This window comes from Anguilla anguilla, chromosome 8 (genome assembly GCF_013347855.1).
Source record: "Anguilla anguilla isolate fAngAng1 chromosome 8, fAngAng1.pri, whole genome shotgun sequence".
In the NCBI taxonomy this organism is placed as follows: domain Eukaryota; kingdom Metazoa; phylum Chordata; class Actinopteri; order Anguilliformes; family Anguillidae; genus Anguilla; species Anguilla anguilla.
In genome coordinates, this window is record NC_049208.1 from 20,468,474 (window position 1) to 20,490,060 (window position 21,587).

General features: G+C 41.4%; 1 protein-coding gene across 1 annotated transcript; it reads left to right on the forward strand.

Moving 5' to 3' along the window:
• The first annotated feature begins 1,480 nt into the window (after positions 1 to 1,480).
• abhd3 (abhydrolase domain containing 3, phospholipase) lies at positions 1,481 to 19,241 on the forward strand. The gene is made up of 9 exons (XM_035431530.1): positions 1,481 to 1,873; positions 3,281 to 3,444; positions 6,895 to 7,077; positions 9,409 to 9,454; positions 12,699 to 12,811; positions 13,566 to 13,739; positions 15,179 to 15,227; positions 15,755 to 15,920; positions 17,087 to 19,241. Exons 1-9 carry the CDS (start codon positions 1,712 to 1,714, stop codon positions 17,263 to 17,265), a joined length of 1,236 nt encoding a protein of 411 aa, XP_035287421.1. The 5' UTR covers positions 1,481 to 1,711; the 3' UTR covers positions 17,266 to 19,241.
• Positions 19,242 to 21,587: the final 2,346 nt, after the last annotated feature.

Sequence of the window (21,587 nt, forward strand, 5' to 3'; positions counted from 1 at the left end):
TGCACACAAGTAGACAATGAAAGGATATGATAGAAGAAATAGGTATAGATTTTGCAATTAGTATATTCTAATAGATAACATGATGTACTATATAGTTCTTGTTTTTCTTTTCATTAATATTATTGTTGGTGTTGTTGATAATCACAATGTATATTTATAGCATAAATATACACTGTGATTATCAATAACAATAACAATAATAATAATAATAATAATGTTAACTATCATTTTAAGCATAGTATATTAACAAGTTCTGGTTAATATTACATAAATGATTAATTTGATTAAGTACAGTAAGTATTATTTTAAAATGATTTAGTAAGGAAAATATTTCTGTAAAAATATTCTGGCTCATTGTTAAACCAGTAATGAAACACATTTCCTAAGTAGACTGAATGATTGATAAATAAATAAATAAATAAATAAATAAATAAATAAAATCAGTCAGCTAACAGCATACATTATATACACGTCAACTACTTGAATCATTTCTATTATTTGTGAAGCAGTCTCTCTGAGTTCCACACAGTTCTGTTATTGTATTCAAATGCAGAGCTTTTTATAAGCTGTTCACAGTTTATGATAAAGTAAGAGGTATAGTAGCTCTTCCTAAATGGTACATAATTCTAAATTATAGCACATTACATAAATTACATTCTGACATTCGGAAAATCACTTTCTTCTGTATATAAATGTAATTTATGACTACTACCGTAGGATGGCAGCAAAGTCAAAACAAAGTCATTGCAATTTCATTCAGTGGCTTTTCCTATGCAGAGCATCTTTTTCCGATTGGCGAAGACCCAGAATAAAGAAAATATGGGCAAACTTGAATGCGTATAAGCAATAGCTTTTAATAGGGGAAAAAAAAACTTTTAAAAAATTATCTTCTTATTTAACAGGATGCACCATTTATAAAACGTCTTGGACTGAGATAGTTATGGCTACCTGCTGTGCATAAACTATGACAAAGCAGTCTGAAATTAAATGTCATATTTTGGAACATTACATGACTTCCAGAATGGTCTTGGTTAATTTCGATCAGTATCCTATGATGTGCAATATTCTATGTCTGCAAATAGCCTACAATACTAACAATTTTTGTTAAGCTTTCAAACACGTGATTTTCTGCTGGTGTTCTCCATTTAATTCCACCGGTTCGCTTATTTTTAAATCTGACAAATAAAGGTTATCGACGAATTAATTCAATATTAGCCTAGTCAACGTCATTATTTTAACAACGTGGTGTGCTCGCTAATTCAGCATGCATGTTTTTTGAAGACAAAATAATTTGTGTTTTCCCTCTGAAAACGCAAACCAGCGTATTTCGCGCAGCCTACGGCCTACTTCGTGCTCCATCTGTTATATTCACCGGTCCTCAGTGACCGATGTGTCCTCCACCATCCTCCCGAATGTGAGATACAGTGGTGACGGCCCACTTCTGCTCAGGCGCAGGCGTGGGTAAAATGCTGAAAGCCGTCTGCGCAGGTTCAGTCGGCATCGGTCTGTACCATGGAATGTCCTTACTGCAGGTGGTGCTCAGTTCATTCTGAGCGTGTGACGCTACTCTCGCAGCCTCTTGCAGGTTGATAAAGGAGCACCATCCCCTGCCTCTCTATTTTCTGTCGTCTTTCACTGACGCTCTCATCCTGTTCTCACACCGCCGAACGCCCTTAACTGCCCTCCAACGCGTGGTAACCGGGACTTGGCAATGATCGCACTGGCGTTCAATTTCAACGTTTTGACAAGGGACCTGTCATTATATCTGGAAAATCAAGTCAAAGTCGGGCTTTTCGGGTCTGGAGTGGGACTGTCCTTAGTACTCGGCTTCAGCGCCGCGTACGCTTGTTACTACTTGATCTCGGTAGCTAAGGTAGGGTCGCAGGATGTCGAATCGCTGTAGCCTATAGCTTGCTATGTTAAGTGATAAACGGGAAACCGAAGACTAAAATAACCTTTGATGTATGCTGTTGGTCATATAGCCTACCCTTAATGTGACTGTATAGGCTACTGAATATCAACGTTCTTTTTGCAGAGATTACATGTACATATTTCACTGTATTTATATTTTGGCAAATAATAATAATGATGATGATAATTTATTTTATTGGTGCTTTCGACGCAAAAATAAATGCATTGTGCAACACCGCAGCTGTAGCTTTCGTGTTTTCCGGTGTTTTATCTGGTTGCTTTATTACTCAATAGAAGCTTACTGTACCTGTGAATCCTTTGCCATTTTAATTTTCATTAAAGTAATACTTTTTATTCGATATGTTTCTGTGCTTATCTACAAAACAGGCACTTAATGCATGTGGGCTTCTCAAGCCATTTCACGTTGAATGGACACATAATGGGTAGTATAATTAATTAAAATTACTGGGTGAGCACATGTAATCAACTGCTGTTATGTTTGGAGGCATGGGGATTTTCTGATGTGGAAACAATGTAAATTGTAAAATACAGTAAGGTTAATATTTTGTATTTGTCTCGTAAGTGTTTGTGTCACAGACTATGTGCGTTTCTTCATAGTTTATATACTGTAAGTACAAAGGTTGCAGAACGCTCATTATAGACTTAGAGCTACTGGTTATTGCGCCATGACCCTAGGCAACTAATCATATGCGAAATATGGCATGTTCTGAATAGCCTTTAAATTCAATCTAAGCATAGAATAGTTTTATCAGAGTTTTCTACAAGAGTCTCATGATGTTATGCAAGAGATGTACAGAATTAATGGCTATTCAAGTATATGGAAGGGTGACAATAGCTTATGCTGAAATAGCCTGGGCTGACATTGTCGTATTGATCAGTGGTTGGGAGCTAGGCTTTGATTGTCTGTTTCAGCTGACACATGCTCTGATGTTCTTTAAAAACTGCTTTAGCAGAAGGATCACACAAAATGACTTCCACCTATCAAAGTAGGCGTTCAGTGCTGAATATGATTTGACTTCCTCCCAGAACTCAGGGCACTCCTTGCTATGTTCCATACTTTTCATAATTACCATATCAACTTAATAAACATAGAATTATGGAGGATGAATACGTGCACATGTACAATATTAGTATTGTTTTTGTATTCATGTAATATACGACATTTTTAGAGCAATTGCATGTTAAAATGATTCTGTGCCAACATTTGGAAGGAAACAAATCCAGCAACACTTAGAGGATTCCATGTGACAGCACTGCTGTTTAAAATGAGGCCGGGTTGGTTTGTTGACATTTTGGTGCCATTTTCCACAGGAAAGTGAGTTCTTATACATCCTGCCTTGTTTTTCAGAAACCACAACTTATTGCCGGAGGGAAGAAATTCTACCAATTTCTGAAGGAGCAATGCCCCGTGGTGTCAGAGACATACTATCCCACCTTCTGGTGCTGGGAGAGTCGGGTTCAAACGCTGCTCAGACCCTTTGTCACAGCAAAGCCAGTGGTCTGCTACAGAAAGTAAGACTTGATTTACGGTATTGATAATAATAATAATAATAATAATTATCATTATTATTATTATTATTGTTGTTATTATCATTATTATTATTATTATTATTATTACAGTACCTTATTTTTTAATGCAATTTTTGAGCAACTTTGTCTTGAAGAATGGGACGGAGTCCAAAGTTGTTCTTGTTTATCACTATTTTATTTGTAGTCAGATGAAGTATATGCAGTATTCTCAGAATTACGACCATGTTGGAATGTGTCCACCATCTGGGATTTCACACCACATCTCAGGTGCAGGTTGTCCAACAGATAGTTTGGCACCGTGGACTTCAATACCCTCTGATGTCATAGGAGTCAGAAGAAGTGTATAAGTGCAGAACCCAAGCCAGGTTTTTTTCACTGCGCTCTGGGATTATCAAGATTATAAATGGTTGGCATGATTACCTAATGGGCTGCTGTTGCGTGAGGTTTGATTCTTTTTCATCCACTTTTCAGCATGCAGGATAAATCTCCTGTTCTCCTGTTTGGCTGAGTTTCCACACGACATTGAAAGGAATCTTTTGTGCTTGTGCCGGCTCAGCCTTCCCTCTATAGCTCTTGGACTTTTTCTCCAAGATTGCAGCTTGGTCCTTCACGTTGCATGCTAATTTATTAAGGGTATTTTAAAGTCCGCTGGCTAATAGTTAGCGGGAACAAAAGAATAGAGGAGAAAATCGGAATTTGGTCTCTTTTGATCAAGCTGCAAACCCATTGGGGTCCCTGCTGCCCCGAACAGTCAACAAACACCAGACTCAGGGAAAGCAGAACACAAACCCAGTCTCAGTAGGGCTTCATCAGCTCTGCTCAAATAAATATGTCTTGCACTCAGGTGAAAAATGGAATGTATCCCATCTCAGAATTCTGTTAAGATTAATGTGTTTTAAGGCATTGATTTTCATTTTGATGACTGCGTATAAATGCAGCTGCTAAAAGCAACCTGGGCTCATTACACTGCCCCCATGCTAATGGACTGTAGAATGCAAAATGTGGTTTGGCATCAAAGTTCCCCAACAAATTTAATTTTTCATTATAAAAGGTGGTTGATGCAATAAAGATTTGTATGACCAGGACCCATTTCATAACAACCATAATGGTGGTAACAGTAAGTAGTATTTTAGTGCAATGGCTGGATTTTGGCCGTTTGGAATAGGGACTCCGTGCTTCTATGCCAGAATCTGCAAGGCAAGGCCACTATCAGCCTGACATGACTTCAGCATATGACACTCACCGAGTGAATACTGTAAAAATTACTCTTCAGTAATTTTGTTGTTAGCATTGAAAATACACCACATACACATATAAACACTCACACACACACAAAGGACAGGTGACAGTGTAAAAATCATTGCGAGCAGGACAGCCTCTTCTCAAAAAAGACGTCTGGCAAGCCACACGTTCCAGTTGCTGCTTTACAGCACCTGTAAATGAATAGACTTTGAACTGTGGTCTGATGAGGTGAAGAGCAGCACATGGTGGCACAGGTACTTCCCTACACTTTGCGTGGGACTCCGACCCTTTGGACCACTATCTAATCAAGAAGCACGTTTAACGAATGTATCACTGGTCCTTTGAATTTATTATACCGTTCCTTCAGTTGCTTTTGATCTAGGGCCAACCACCTTTCACGCAGCAACCACAGCTTCCCCATGCCTTGTCACATGATGTCAGAACCCCAGTGGAGCGCTTGTAGATAATGGTAGATAATTCTCAAATCAGTGACGGGCAGTCAGGGTCATCACTGTAGGCACTGTCTGCCTTGTGAAAATCCTGAATAATACCACTGAATTGTGCATGATTTTCCATTAACCTTTATCGACATAATTTTCTGCAATAGTGTACAGCATTCTTGGTCATATAAATACCACTAATGTGTGGTGAGCTTTGTGGTTTGAAAGGTACTGTAGGACATGCCTCTGAAGGCAGAAGTTTATGTGTCTTTCCATCAGCTTTCTTCACAGGCTTTTTTTATTTTACATGACGCAGTGAGAGCAGGTGACTCAGTGATGGCAATAACACCTAGCGCCTACCTAAGAGACGCTACATCCCTGTCTCAAATTCAGCATGACAGAAATTCAATGTTGCTTACAGGCCTTGCCAGCTGACAGATAATTCCAGAATTTGGCAGTGCCAGGCGAAAAATGGACTCCTGTCTCTCAACGGAACGATGCATTAACTTGTCTATAAGCTCCCCCCCTCCCCCAGCTTTTTAAGGAGGTTGGTCCGGTAGCTGCAGCCAGTTCACGGACTGGCCTTTAGCAGTTGTATTGCAGTTCCGTGCCAGCGGCCTCTTTCAGTGCTTCCTGTTGGTCTGTTTGACTGATTGCACGGGGTACCATCTGACCGCGGTCGCCCAGCCCGAATATTGATTCTCCATTAAAACCCAAGGCCTCTGTAATAGTCCCCAGTGACCACGCCTCCCTGTGGCATTCCCTTCCCACTATCTGCATAGTCAAATCACAGAAGAAGTATTGTGTAAATAAAGCAGGTGTCAGCAAGCTGGGCTGATGGGAGTACGCCATTGCGTCTGTTCAGTCCCCTTGACAAAAGTAGCAATTCATCTGCGGAACGACTGGTAGGCAATGAGAGTGTATCAAAGGCGCTTTGGAGCCAGCTCTTACAGTGAGTGCGCTGACCTGCTAACTTAGCACAAATAAATGGCCCTCTGTTGTTGTCCAAGTCATAATGCTTTTACTCGGCATTACGTGACTGGTGTTAAATCCTGAAGCGTAAGGAACGTATGGTGGAAAGGCGCCAGTTTCGCAGCTTTCAGTCTTTTGTTTTGGAAATATGCGATAATGCGCTGGCATTAGAATGATGCTGCCATTTGTTTCGGCATCATTCCACTGATGCCAATTTATGTTCATATATGAAATCAGAAATGCAAGGGAGGGATTTATCAATATTATATATTTAAATATTTGAATGTATTTACAGTAAAGGCAGATGCACTGTAAAATTTGCACGCAACAAAACTATGTTGTAATCTATGTAGAGATATATGGCATGTGAAAATCTATGAAAATATTGAGCTGATGTTTTGATACACTTTTGATATTCTCTCAAAACGTAACCCTTCCTAAACAGGCATTGTTGCTGCCTTGTAGATTAGGCGTCTTAACCAATGTCTTGGTAGGAGAATTTGTCTCTGGGAATGTCATAGATTTAAGGGATTCAGGGAAGAATTTTACAGTTTTTCGTACGTGAGCATAAATCGTTTTTTTTTTTTAACTCTCTCTGGAAAATTGCCTACTAAGAAGCACTGATTGTAACTGGCCTATACAAAATAAATATTTATCAATTCACAAAAGATTTATCAAAAAATAATGTAGCCAGACATGTATTGCGGTAATATATTGTGGCACCCAATCAGGGTGTGCTTTACTACATGTTGTGTCTGCTTTGTCTCTGTGTATACAGTGAGCTCATTAAAGCAGCAGATGGTGGCCAGATTTCTTTGGATTGGTTCGATAACGATGACAGCACCACCCACCCGGACCCAGCCATCCGGCCCACCATCCTGCTGCTGCCTGGGCTCACCGGAACCAGTCGGGAATCCTACATCCTGCACATGGTCCAACAGAGCCGAGAGCTGGGCTACAGGTGGGTAGCAGCCTGCGCTGGTGAAGACCTTGTGCAATGCTCATCCAGTCAATAAAAATTAATTAAGGCTTCGTTTAATTTCAGAAAAGTCTCAGTGAGTTCAATTAAAGCAGCATTGGACCTGCTGGCTAATTGGCTAAGAATGGACATTAATATGAAGCAGCTCCATTAACTGTGACTCCTGTGTCTAGCAAATTAGGATTACAGAGGATCTGTTTAAGAAGACCAGCCAGTTATACTTGCTGAAGCATAACAGAAAAATAAAAGCACAGAAATCACAAAGATTTAAGTTTGAAAAATTGATAAACAGCGAAACAGCCACAGACAGCGCTTGGCTTGAAAAAAGACTACAGTCCTTCTCAGTACATTTTTTAAAAATGTGCGGTATCACCTTGATAACTCAGGAAGAGGTGGGGAAGTGGGAGGTGGGAGGATCGTTGGGGGTGTTGTGCTCCAGCTATGGGTCTGTTAACCTGGTTGTTAGATGTCAGTTATCAGTTCATTTGCTTTGAACTCGCTCACCTCTGTGTGAGGATGGACAGACTGTCAATCACAGCACAGTAGCAATTAAACTCAACTGATTCAATTAGCATTTTAAAGCAATCCAAAGGGATCCCAAATGATATACTCAGCTTGGTTTTGTACTTAATGCAGTGCTGACTGTATCAGAGCCAGTTGTGGGCAGGAGTCCTTCATGGTGATACGTAGTTGGCCATAGTGTCCGCTGTTCCACAATAGTCCATTAGCTACCGCAGTTACAACTTGTCTGCTCCAGTTGTACAGTCCTTCAGTACAGTGACTAACTCAGCTCACCTGGTGGACTGCAGTTTCAGTGCTAGTGAACAGTTAAAAAGGGATGGGCCTACAGTTACATTACAGTTACATTGAAAGAGTTCAAAAATAGTAGTAAAATAATAGTAGAAAAGGATAACAAAGTAAATACAAGTAAATTCAGCTTAGCCTCAAACTAGCCTCCTTGAAAAGGCAATCCACCTTCACATGAACTTCCTAACAGTACACAGCTTTGTGACCACCTTGGAAGATCTCTTTGGAAGGAGTCCATTTTAGTACATACTTCATCCTTGTTTGAAATTTGTTAGAGGTAGTCTCAACCAGAGTGGTTCAAGCAGGGATGACAGGTAATGTCAGAAGGACACTGCAGGTGTTGCCCGTGTGCAGTTTATGCCGGCAGTGAGGCCAGGTGTGTGCTGTGTAAATCTGGACTGCTTACGGAGCTTCTCTTGCGCAAGAGATGCAGAGCATTGCAGTTTGGGCCCGCCCATTCACCCAACCTGTCCTCATTCTTTCAGATGGAGCAGGGAGGCCAGCTCAGCATCTTCCCAACTCTGTGCCTCCCGTCTTTATAGCTTAATGAATTACAGCTTACATCAAGCAGCTTTGCAGCTTAGCCAGCCATGCTTTCCCTTGCGCAGCAAGGCTCTCACAGACACACACACACACACACACACACCCCAGAGACACACACATGCATGCACGCACACACAGACACACACACACGCACACGCACACACACACACACCCCAGAGACACACACATGCATGCACGCACACACAGACACACACACAAGCACAGGCACACACACACACACCCCAGAGACACACACATGCATGCACGCACACACAGACACACACACACACACACGCACACAAATTCACTCCTACCCCCACCCAACTGCTGATTTTCAAAGGTAAACCAGGATAGGTTATGCTGATAAAGTTTCCATTCTGAGGACATGAACTTCTCTAGAGGGTGGACCATGGGGGGGGGGGGGGGGCTTGCTTTGTCTCTAGTGGGGTGAGAATCCGTTATCATCACTCATATCATAAGTACTGAGGTACTGCATTTTCCCCATTCCCCTGCCCCCAGTGTCAGTGAGTTTAAACGAAACGCCCACGCTCAGTAGGTGACGTGAAGGGAGGGTGACCTTGCTGCAAGCCTCGGTTTTCAGAAGACTGAGGAACATTGTGTGTGTTTAGGGTCAGTTGGCATTAGGTTTGGAAGGCCCCTCTCAGAAAGCCCTTTGAAGGATAAAAACATGGCCCTTCAGGCCAGAAATGTGGATTTGCATCAAGCATGCTGAAGCTAAGAGCAGAAAGGTCCACTGGCATTTGGAGGTATGTTGCCCTTAACAACAGGTTTAAAGGAGCAGGCTTTGAAAAGAATATGTTCTCTAAATATGAAAGACTGCAGAAGAACTGTGTAATTGCAATTTAGTTGGCAAAATACATACAGTATACACACAGTATACAGTATGTTATATTAAGTGCAATTATATGCCACATATAAATTAGTACATGCCTTTTGTTTCAGATGTGTGGTGTTCAACAACAGAGGGGTGTCTGGTGAAAGACTCTTGGTAAGGAAGCAATATGTAAACATTTACACACACACACACATGCACACAAACACACACACATATATGCTGTATCTATAATCTGTAACACATTTCTGCAGCCGATTGCAGGTGCTAAGTACTTCAAGTCAAATGTAATTACATTTCACTCGCCTACATGGTGCCTTTTGTATAAAAAAGTAGTTGCAATCGATAGGTGAAGTCATAAGTATAAATGTTTATCTAATTAATTTTTTAAATGTATATTTTGGACGATATAATCATGTTAATTGAAAAGCTTTTTGTATGCATGGTGTTAGCTGTTGAAAAGAGCTCAAGGGCATGTCAGGACACATCTACTCTTATAATAAGTTTACTCCGTTATTCTGGAGAGACGGATGCTGTATTCCGCTGTACATACTGCAGTCTGATTACAGCGTGTAAATTGCATGGTTTCATGAGCTGCAAATGACTAACTGTCAATGTGAAATGCTTGATGTGCACATTAATTCCTAAAATGTGAGGTGAATCAGCCAAAAATTCAATTGGTGAAACACACAAATTTGTCAAAGATATCTCCTGTTTCCCCTTGGTAATTCATCGACATTATACAGTTATACTTGAATACGTTCTGTTTTTATCTCAGCCTAGTGGAAGTGCACAAAACACAGGTGATAGGTAGTTATACCAACAGCACGCAGTAATGGTCAGGGAGCCAAAATGGTGGGTCAGATACCACTTCTCTCGCAGTTAATCTGAACCACTCCACTTAATCAAGCAATTTAAATGAGAATAATGTTTGTATTAGTTTTATAGATGTTCATGCATATTCATTACCTGCACTCTACAGATTTGGACATTATTTTCTAAGCACTCACCAGCTCTCAGGTTTTCCGCTTAGCTGTTCAGGGGCCTGTGCCAAATTCAGTAGTGCTGAGGAGTGCTGAAATCCTCTGGGGGAAAGTATTCGGCTATGAAAGTGCCGGCCTGCCGCGTGTGGGGAAAACGCACCAGGAAACCACGCTGCTGGGAATTGCGCCGTAGCAACGCAAATCTGCAGCCTCGCGAGGACTGATTTAGGATTATTTATTTCTTTTTATTTTGGTCATTTGGTGCTAAAACACTGATCCCAGGTCAGTATTATCCATCTGTTCTGGGATTAATGACACCTGCAGTCTCAGCCTCCTATGAACGACCTTGGCATATGTGTGCGCAGAGGCCATTTTGAGCAGCTGTGCATTAAAGCAAGGGTATATCTTTTGGATTTACGATGCTGACACCATGCTATCATTGTATAGCAATATCATGCTCCTCTGTCTTACTTTGCTGATGCCTTAATGCAGGGTTTATTGCTGCGTTTCATTTTTACATGCTATGCAACCTGTTCATTAAGATGGATGTTATTGGAGCAGGTGAAGCAAATGAGTGCAACAGCAGAGAATTTGGGCCTGTGACTTTGTTTCAGTGTGCATAGCTCTAACAACCACGCCATGCAATGTCTGCCGCGATTACTACATCACTACATCCATCCAACACTAGTAGGTCATTCAGAAAAATATCAGCATTGTTTTCATCCAAATATCAATATGCAAGCCATCTGATCTGTGGGATGGGTACAATGATTCCAATGTCCTATTTGATCTGCCATGAAAGCAGGTCTAAATAAATAGCTGTGTTGTCCGTTTTCTTGTACAGCCAATATTTGATTTAAGAGGGTCTCTCGTGGCAGTTTCTGGAAAGTGAAACATTGATGGTCTTGCGTATTCCTTGGAACATGTCCCACTTGTCAAGGAATTTTTGCAAGCTACCTACATAACTAGCTGGCTTTTTAATGGCCATATTTTTTAAATAACCTTTTTAATACAAATTAGAGAGGCCATGAAGTTAATTTTGTCATTGCAATCAGTTGTGAATGTTTACTTCTTTGATGAGCTGCTGTGTTTATTGCTTTGCTGTGTGGACAGTGAGGACAGCAGTTCGCAGTTCCCAGTTCAGACTTCTATTGCCTTTCCTTTGCTTCCACCCATAAGTCTACATGCTATCTAATTATGTAATAGAGTTGCACATATTATGTAATCATAAGCAGCTATCACCATATTTGCCATTATGTGGTTCTCTCCCAAATTGTGATGAAAAGCCTGCATGTATACAGTAAATGTATAACATGTTTCTCATTTTAAAAACGTTAAAAACCTTAAAAAAACTGATGAATCACGCATTGATTGATAGCAAAGATAGTAGCAGAGAATTTAGAGAATCTAGAGGCTTTGTGCTTGCTAACTGCTGTAGGAATGCAGACTGAGCATCTCGCTGTTGTATTTAAATTGAGATGTGTCTGTATGGAGCCCCTTATAATGTGGTTCCGGTGTCCTTTTCTGCTTCCAATCAATTGCTTTCGAGCATCATGTCCGTTGGCTTCCTGGCTAAAGTCCTGACAGGACCATGCCATATACAGATTAATTAGGCTTTTGCTTCAGCTGAAACACAAGACTACGTTTCTGATAGTGACCTGTCTGAATCTTCCAGCATGACTCTCATAAAGAGGAGAACTGGGGCTGCTGAGTGGCTTTTCTTGGTAAGACACTGTTCTAGTGTGTGGATAGGCCCCACGGTTTGGTATCAAGTCCAGACAGGTGGAAAACCCAGGCACCAGTCCTCTCCAGTATTTTGTTCCAATCACCTGGATATGCTAATAAACACAATTCTTCAGCCAGGAGGTAGAACTATTATCAGCTGGCCTAGTTGGCGGGTGAAAGAAACACATGGCAGGACCATTTCTTTCTGACCCCTGGACTTTCATCCTCTGAGTCCAGGCAGTGCCCGTGCCGACTGCAGCCAGCAGCCCCACAGGGCGGGACATAATTTTAATCACGCCATCATCCAGGGAGGAGTGGCTGATCAGGTCCTCACAGTGTGCCTGCACCAGCTGCACATGAAACATCCCAATGCAATGTCTGTGCAAGCTAAAATGTCTGGTATCGGTCGATAATTAGGTTATTGCTATGTTACCTTCCACCTAGTCAATGAATATCTAATCAGTACTCTGCCATAAGGGATTACATTGCAATCTTTGAACTATGAGTCATGTCAAGTGAACAATGTAACTGTTATACATTACGCACAGCTCACCTCCAATATATATTTATGCAAATGCGGGTGTGCCTGTGTGCTTGTGCACATGCGTGAATTTCTGTATTTGTTTTTAGTGAATGGTTGCTCTCATTCTCCAGTCTGTTAAAATCTGATGATTTTGGGTTCTCTGTTCCAGACCCCGCGGACGTACTGTGCGGCCAACACGGAGGACCTGGAGGCTGTCATCGCGCACGTCCAGGGCACCCACGTGGCCGCGCCGCTGATGGCCGCCGGCGTCTCCATGGGAGGGTACGCGTCACCTCCGCCCTCCCCCCCGAGCCCCGTCCGCTTGAATAACCTCCATTCTCCCTGACCCCATTCATGCATCGCGCAGCAGTTAAAGCCGCGGTATCGATTGCCTGTTGCTTAGATTCGCGATGCGCGCAGAACAGGATCTCGAACACTTGAGCCACTGAAAAATTTATGCGGAGATGCTGTCGAGGTGACACAGGCTTATCCATTGTCTCATCAGCTGAAACCCAGCCCTGGCGCAGACCAGAAGGAAGCGTAACTCTCCTCTTCCCTGAACCGAAGAAAAAAATAGAGCAGCCTCTTTCGCTGGCGAATTAATGCAGGCAGTTAATGCACAGCGTCAGGAGAAACGATAATGCAGCAGTCTAGTCTAGTTTCTGTCACGTGACCCACCCACTTCCCCTTTCCAGTTCTGCCAGGAGGAATATTCATTGTTACTCTTTCTTTTAACTGTATTGAATGTGTTCTGCACGATTAATAAGAGTTTGTAATAATTCATGTGCCTGTGCTCTGCTAAGAATCCTAATATTGTGGAACTGGAGTTGGATGAATAGTTTGGAAAAAAGCCCCTTGCATGTTAAAACTAATTTGACCAGCTGTTGCAAGAACAACACCTTACTGTACCTCTAAAAATGATGATTGACAGACTGTATATGAGCTCAATTGTTTTGCTCATTTTGTTTCTGATGTAGTCCCTACAGTATGAAAAAACAACATTTCCCAGATTCCTTTACTTCAACCTCCCCAACAGGATGATGCTGGCCAACTACCTGGGCCAGAAGGGGCAGGACACGTGCTTGCGTGGGGTGGTGGTGTTCTCAGCCGGCTGGGACGTGTTTGAGTGCACCGCCTCATTGGAGAAGCCCTTGGACCGATTTCTCTTCAACTCCTACCTCACAAGCTGCCTGCAGGCCTCTGTTGATAGGTCAGTGTGGGTATAAGGTGTGGCCTCCAAAGTGGAAGCACAGACCTGCAGGTGTGGCGATGAGCCCAGCCTGACACTGCTCTCTGCCTGTGCCAGCAGATTTCTGGCGCAGCTGCATTGGCAAAGTTTTCAATGACGAAACATATCTGACCCAGTAGTCATGTCGAGCAGCTGTTACAGTCACTGAACGTGGACAGCCTGTAACTGACTTGCATTGCTGCAGGGAATTTGGCTGTCTACAGTTGCATTGTGTAGAAAGCAGGGAAGGTTCTAGAAACAGCTCCCTGTGATTTTTAGTCGACTTTGCAAAACACGTCAATCTCGCTCATGTATATTTACCTCGTGACCCTCCCGTTGCATTAAATCATTCATTGTGATGACGAGTGAGTATTATGCAAGCACAGGGCAAAGAAAGCATCACATAGAGGGGCCACAGACGATTCTGCCACAGCGCCGGCGCAGTGCACGCTCCTGGCTGGTAACTCGAGCGCTGGTCGCCGCGTTTCTGCGTCATGTGACCACAGCCCTCCGTGCTTGGCACAGCCGGGCAGCGGGTTGAGTTCCCTCACTGACGTCACGCGCCAGGACCGGACAGATACATGCTGGTTCTGCCTCCCCAACTAGCTGACAACCGCTACAGGCTCCAGATACGCTCACTGCCTGTCTGCTTTGAGAATAAACCTGCTTTAGTGTGTTTGGTTCTGCTGGTGGAAAACAATGGAGCAATATGAGGCAGATATAGAAGTTACATGGTAGAAACACTACACACGGTTTTAAAAGCTAATTAAAAAATACCCACAAAGAAAATTGAGTTGGAATCACTGTTGGGACTGGTCATAGCAAGCTCTGTGGTTTGATATCTTTCACACCTGAATGACAAAACAGTCAATTTTCCTTACAGAAATAGAATATACTGTATATATTTTAAATATGTAGCTGTTTTTAATGTAAAATGATAATTCACAGTAATGCATTTTTAATCATAGGGCTATGCATTCCAATACCTGAAAAGGCAATGATTTGTATATCTGGTCATATATAGCAAAGTGTAATAGTGATCATGTATTATATTTAAATGTATATTCAGTATTTCCCATTTCTGTAAGGGTCGGCCTACCCATTAATCACAATCCAGGGATGATAAGGTGTTCCTCTGTTCTGGTGGAGATGAGCATAGGACCAGCAAAAGCTTAAGGGCTGGGACCAGGTTGCAGGATTACAGGAAATTTAGTTCTTCCTCCAGTCTGGTCTTTCTCATGCAAGTGTTTATGGCGAGTAAAAAATCTTTGTGGCGTGCTGCAGATATTTGATATGTCACCCACCCCTGTGGACAGACCTAAAGCATGACATATGACGTAAGCATGAAGTACAGTTTTGTTTGAAACAGCGCTAGCACTGATTGCCTAAGTGTGAATGAAACATACGTTTACTCTTTACAGACACCGGCCTGTGCTTGAGAAAATATTTGACATTGACCACATAATGAAGGTAGGACATTGTTGACTTGGCCCTTAAAAACAGATCTTTAAAAACGAGGTTAAATTTAGCAAACAAAATGAATCTGTGCTTTTCATGTTCTTTTGACCTTTAACTATTTGCCATTTTGAATGGCTTCACACAGACATCACTATCAGAACAATCTGATAGGAATCCAAGTGAGTCATAGGAATCCTCAGACCTGAGTCTAAAGATGGCTGTAACTGAAGGTTTTTTATTTCTAACATGGCATCAGTGTGACCAGTCTTCAGTTTTTTCAATTATCTCAATCAAAACAGAAAGGCTTATAGTGACTGAAAATGGCTCAGAAAGACATCCGAATCTGTCCTTCCACATGAATGTGTCTGCATGTAAAATCTTAATATCAAAACCAAATGGCATTCAGAAACTCTCAAACAAACCCATATTTCAGTCTGGTTGCATTTCCTTTCTGTTAGGCTTTGATGTCTAAGCAATAGCACTGGCTTATAGTATATCCACTCGGCACCACATCACCAAATGTCTCAAACCCTCTGCAGGCGAAGACTGTGAGGCAGTTTGACGAGCGGTTCACCTCCATCATGTTTGGCTACCGGTCCAATGAGGATTATTATAGGGATGCCAGTCCCATCCACAAACTAAATTCTGTGCAGGTGCCCATGCTGTGTCTTAATGCCGCAGATGATGTCTTCTCCCCCAACCACGGTAAGAGTTTTATATAGAAAGCAGACTTTAATCCAAGCGCATCATTGCTGCTGTAAAGTACATTGTTACAGCTGTTAATACAGCAGGGTTCACTACATACTGGCATGGATACTATGTAAGATCCAATTGTTTAAGATAGTGTCCATTTATAAATCTGTATATATACTGTCGCAATTCAGGTTAAGCACATTGCTGGGTATAACCCAACCTGTAACCTTTAGGTCCTGGCAAATCCGCATAAAACAATCCTATCCAATAAGACATTCCAAATTGGGCATGCACGCAGGGATTTGCTGTCTGACATAGAGCCATGGTAGTTTGTACATTAAATTAAATGATTCCCTTGAGTATTTTGGACAGGATGTTTAATTGGTTCTTTTTACTGTTTCTCTAAAAGATTTTTTGATTATTGGGATTCAACTGGTGGAGCCATTGTTGGAATTCTGTTTCTATATAGAATCATGTGCATCCTCAGGGACTGTGTTGCCACAGCAGCAGAAAATTAAGGGGAGCATTGACCAGTGCGTCCGTGGCATGCTCAGACCAATGAAGCGTCATGCTTCATTGTACCAAAAGAATCCCATACTTGAAAATGTTCGGACATGCCCAACACAAAACAGTTTGTTCACAGAAACCAGCAGCACATTCAAGTGCTGGATGAATGAGGTGGTCTTAGCATTCAGTGAAAACAAAGCTCACAGGCAATGCATGGTGATAAATTTTCTTCAAAAGGCAGGGCAGTTACTCACTGCTGAATTGTTCCCAAAACTGACTGCAGCAACCGTTCGGTGTAGTGGCGGTCATCAATCTTGTATCAAATTTTAACCCTCCCCCCCTCACGGGGATTGTAAATGACAGCTGTGGGACTGAAATTGCCAGAAACACCATTTGTCTTGTCTATTTTAAAATGGTACAAAAGGTGCATTATAAACCAAGATATGGATTTTTATTGAGTGGATACCTCTGGCTTCTTCACAAAGGTCTGCTAGGAGCCCATACAGTAATTGCGACTGGCCTCTGGTACATTAGAAGGATATGGGCTTAACCTGAGAAGGGATTTCTAAAACATGTGATCCGTTTCTGTATGGCCTGCTTCTCAGAAATAATCCTTAAACTGTGGCCTTATGTGGAAGTAAAAGAGCAGTGTGTTTCTTTCGGCCTTGCAGCGTTCCCCGTGGAGGTGGTGAAGCAGAACCCTCACGTGGCGCTGCTCATTACCGACCACGGTGGACACATCGGCTTCCTGGAGGGCATCTGGCCCTGGCGAAGCACCTACATGGACCGCGTCTTCAGGCAGTTCACCCAGGCCATCTTCGAGCACGAGAGCCAGCTGCGGGACCTTTAACCTCCCCGTCCCAGGCCAGCACCGTCCACCCCCCTCTCCAGTCTACCATGTGCAAAAAATACACGGCAGCGTACATTTCCAAAACCAGAAACGCACAATCGAGGTTCATTCGGTGTTAATGGCAAGGTGCAGAGTTCATGTTCAACAGCATAAACTCACATGCCCAACATTTTAACCTGTCCTTAGTCCTGCTGTGATTCCTAGGAGAATCCTGCAGATTATTCAGTTTTTACAGAACTACTGTAACAACTCATGTCACTTTTATGTTACAACATTTTATAAAAGGTGAACTCCACAAAAAGTCTTCATTTCATAAGTTGTCCCTAATGTTTAAAGCAGTTGATGCTTGCTGAATAATGTCTTGAATGTCTTGGTAACCTGATAATCTGGAAAGAAAGCACTGAGAGTCATGTGACCAGTAGCTAAAATCTGCATAGCACCAGTGCAGATCCACTGATCCTTATGTTATCTGAATAGGTAATCCAACAATCATTAATTTGTCATTTTGTCTTCAACTAATTTTTTTATAGTTCATTTTATTTTTTGAGGGGAGGGGGGGGATATTATTCTTAGCTTTTGGTTTTAGTCAGTCCTCAGGGCTTTTATTTTCAGTGCCGTGAAAACGTATTTGCCCCCTTCCTGATTTATTTTATTACTGCATATTTGTCACATTTAATGGTTTCAGATTGTTATACAAATGTAATATTAGACAAAGGGAAACTGAGTAAAAAAATAAAACACATTTTAAAAATTATTATTTAATTTATTAAATAAGTTATTAAACACTCTCATCACCCATGTGAACAGGTAATTGCCCCTTTAGGTACTCAGTCAACCAGTTAATCAAATCTCATCTATATGATCTTAAACCATTCGATGTGACAAATATGCAATAATATAGGAAATCAGGAAGGGCCAGATACTTTCTCACGGCACTGTACTTGCATTAGCACCCATTTTGGCTTTTGTTTGTTTTGTCATTTTTAGTTCTCCTTCTCCTTAATAGGCAGGGTACCCCTCACCAGATCACCATCAGTATTCTGTGTTCTCTTGAAATGTGATACACTCCATGCAGTGGACTAACTTTTTCCAGCTTCTTGCAGGTTGCACACAAAACCATCTTAACATGTACGTACACCCATAGTCCACCATTTGTCACCGATGAGGAGAGTGAAATTGTGATTTGCAGTTCCACAACCGTCAACTCCCATTAAAAATTGGTATACGTTGACATTTCATTTGATCTCATACTTTGGCTACTTTACCAATACAGTTAATGGCTGCTGTGAGTCGTAATGAATTAACATATAAATACCGCACGGGTAACACTTGAACCGCTCATATATGTTGTGACACTGATGTCTTGAGGAAGCCTTAATCCTTACCTTGGTAATATCTGACCCTTGTTTTTTGGGTAACCACTGCGGCTGGGGCTTAAATCAGATGATGTCTCTGCTCTACCCTTGAAAAGGTGCTTTTACCGTCATTTTGTTGCTCGTAAAGGTATAATCATGTCAAACACATTTGTTTTCAACGACGTTTTGTGCTGCGCGTAGCAGTGTGTAAGAGATAGGAATCGTAACAGCAGTTGCCCTGGATACGGACATCTGTTTTGCAAATACAAACGTATGACCGAGGCAGTGCATGATGTATCACTTTGTTCTGGCGGTATTTCTACGTTACTTCATTACGAAACTCTGGCTGGCGTGTTCTGGCTTCCTGTTGCATGAGCTGTCCATCTTTCAATATGCTGTCTTGAACCTTAGAACTAACAGACGTCATACCAGTAGCACAAAGGACATCATTTATTGCAACTTAATCCTGTCACATTCATGCCTATATAAGGATATTCTATTTAACACATTCATGCAGCAATACGATTTTAATATAAAATGCAAAATATCAATGTACAAATTTATGTACACCTGTATGGATTGTAAGTGCATAAGCTGTATTTAATAAATTATTAAATCCAATGCCATTTTGTTGTCTTTTTCCTAAAAAGGTTTTTTAACCACTTCTGTAGCACCCCCCCAAATATGCTGAAAAAAGACAAAATTCTGGACAAATCCTGGTATAAATTTGGTGAAAATACCACTACAAATGAGCATTCTGTGTTGTTTTTTCAAAGCTATGCATTTTCAAAAAGCCCATTTGGAGACTTCAAAAGGACACTTGGTAATCCAAATATAGTATGGGTTTTTAGAGGTATACAATACCCCCCCATCTACCTGTCCTTGCTCTCTTTGCAACCTCTGGTAGCAGCAGGTCTGGAAGATTGTAGAAAATAATTACATTAACTATCTAGTTCACTAATCCATTGATTGAGGTCCATATAAAATAGGATATAAAAAGTCATTCAATGAATATTGAGTCTTTTTTAGGAATAGTCTCAATAACTTTTTTTGCCGGTGTGCAACATTCTTGGCGTGCATCCGAAAAAAGCTATGGTTTATTTATGCAGGAGAAATGGTAAATGGACTGCATTTATATAGCGCTTTTATCCAAAGCGCTTTACAATTGATGCCTCTCATTCTCCAGAGCAGTTAGGGGTTAGGGGTTAGGTCTTGCTCAAGGACACTTCGACATGCCCAGGGGGAGAAATGGCAACGTCCGAAATCATATACTATGGACTACATGCTATATTATGTATGCTGTAATTAATCTTCCTTAGTATGTGAGTAAAAAGTATGATGGCTTTTCAGACAAGAGTCTAAAAAGCCATATTACATCATCATAGTAACGCGCCACTTCCTTTCTGAACTTTGCACGTTAATGATGCTGTGTACCGAAGATGTTGACGGCATGCAAGCAACCTTGCGGCATCTTGCCCTGTCTTGAAATTACCACTCGTCTTAAAAATGGTGCACGTTTAAGTACATTATATAACACTAATTCTGCAGTGTAGCCTGCATTACAATAAAAACTAGCTAGGTGATGCGACTTTGTGTAGGGAAAACAGAAAAAAGTTTCAAAATGTAAATATAATCACTGGTTTTAACTGCTTTCTGCTAAGCATAGTGTAAGACAATTTATAGAACTCTGCTCCTTATTAGACCTCCAAAAGGAGAACAGGCTGTTTACTGTGCTGACAGGGAGTCAGCAAGTGTGATTAAGAGGCAGTGCTCAGTTGCAAAACATCCGATTGGATTAGCATTATGTAAACCTTAGATTCTCCATAATACAGTGTAATCATGTTTTGTATTGTTGGAAAGCTGATGTCACGGGGAACGAGTTGGTGTCTCAGCTACAAAGGTTAACCCAGTGTAATATACTTACAGAGATTGTGCAGGCAGGATTCATTGTACCGTTTTGTCATGATTGTGTCTTTATTCGATGACTTGAGGTTTTTACTTGTATATTAGGAGACAAGTGCAATCAAATGCGTATAGCCATTACACCAATTGCATTTTGCACCATTGTAAATTGTCATTACTGCTGAACACACTGAACAATAAACTGCATTTCTTTTAACCTTTTCTTCATTGACTCTTATCACTGCACACCTGCCAGTTTAATGTCCTAATACACACATAGAACTTAGGATATCTGCACCCTGTAGTTACTCGCCTATACACTAGTGTCATAGCAGGATACACAATTGTATTTATTTAGGCTACACAGGCCAGAAAAACGTCCGCATCTACCAAGCTAGATAGCAATCCGTATAGAGACACACGACTGGCAGACAGCAGTCTCCTCTGTCTATGCATAACTGTTAGCACAGAGGAAAGGTTAAAATACAATTTTGGAGTCAGATAATCCAGATAACATTAAATTAATCTTGTTCCTGTAGCACTGGGTGAGACTACACATCTTTGGTGTGAGGAGAGGTTAAGTTCTGGTTTCTTTCTGTTGGTGACTTTGACGCACCATTTGGTATTTCTGAGGGGTTCCTTACAGTAGTGAAAGGTAATACTAACATTTGAATTGTTCAACTCTTTCGCCTTTTTGGGTTGAATGGCCCTCCGCCATTATTAGCTGATGTCTGGTTGCTTTGGTCGTGAAGTATTGTAATGTAGCATGACGTCTAAGTCTTTTTTGCATACTGTTTAATGCATACTACATTTTCAGACATTCGATCACATTCTCTCTCTCCTTCTCTCTCTCTCTCTTGCTTATTTCTCCCCCCTCTTCCCTTACCATAAAAACCTAACATGTATTTCAACACAGTGACTCAGGTCTTACTGGGCAGCTTGGTGATCTAGGACAAAGAGAACCTAAATGTTGTCAGCCTGGCTTTTTCAGCATTCTTTGTTTCAGTTCAGAAGGTAATAAACTGCCTGATCCTATTTTTTCAGGATCCAGTCAGCAGGGCCCTG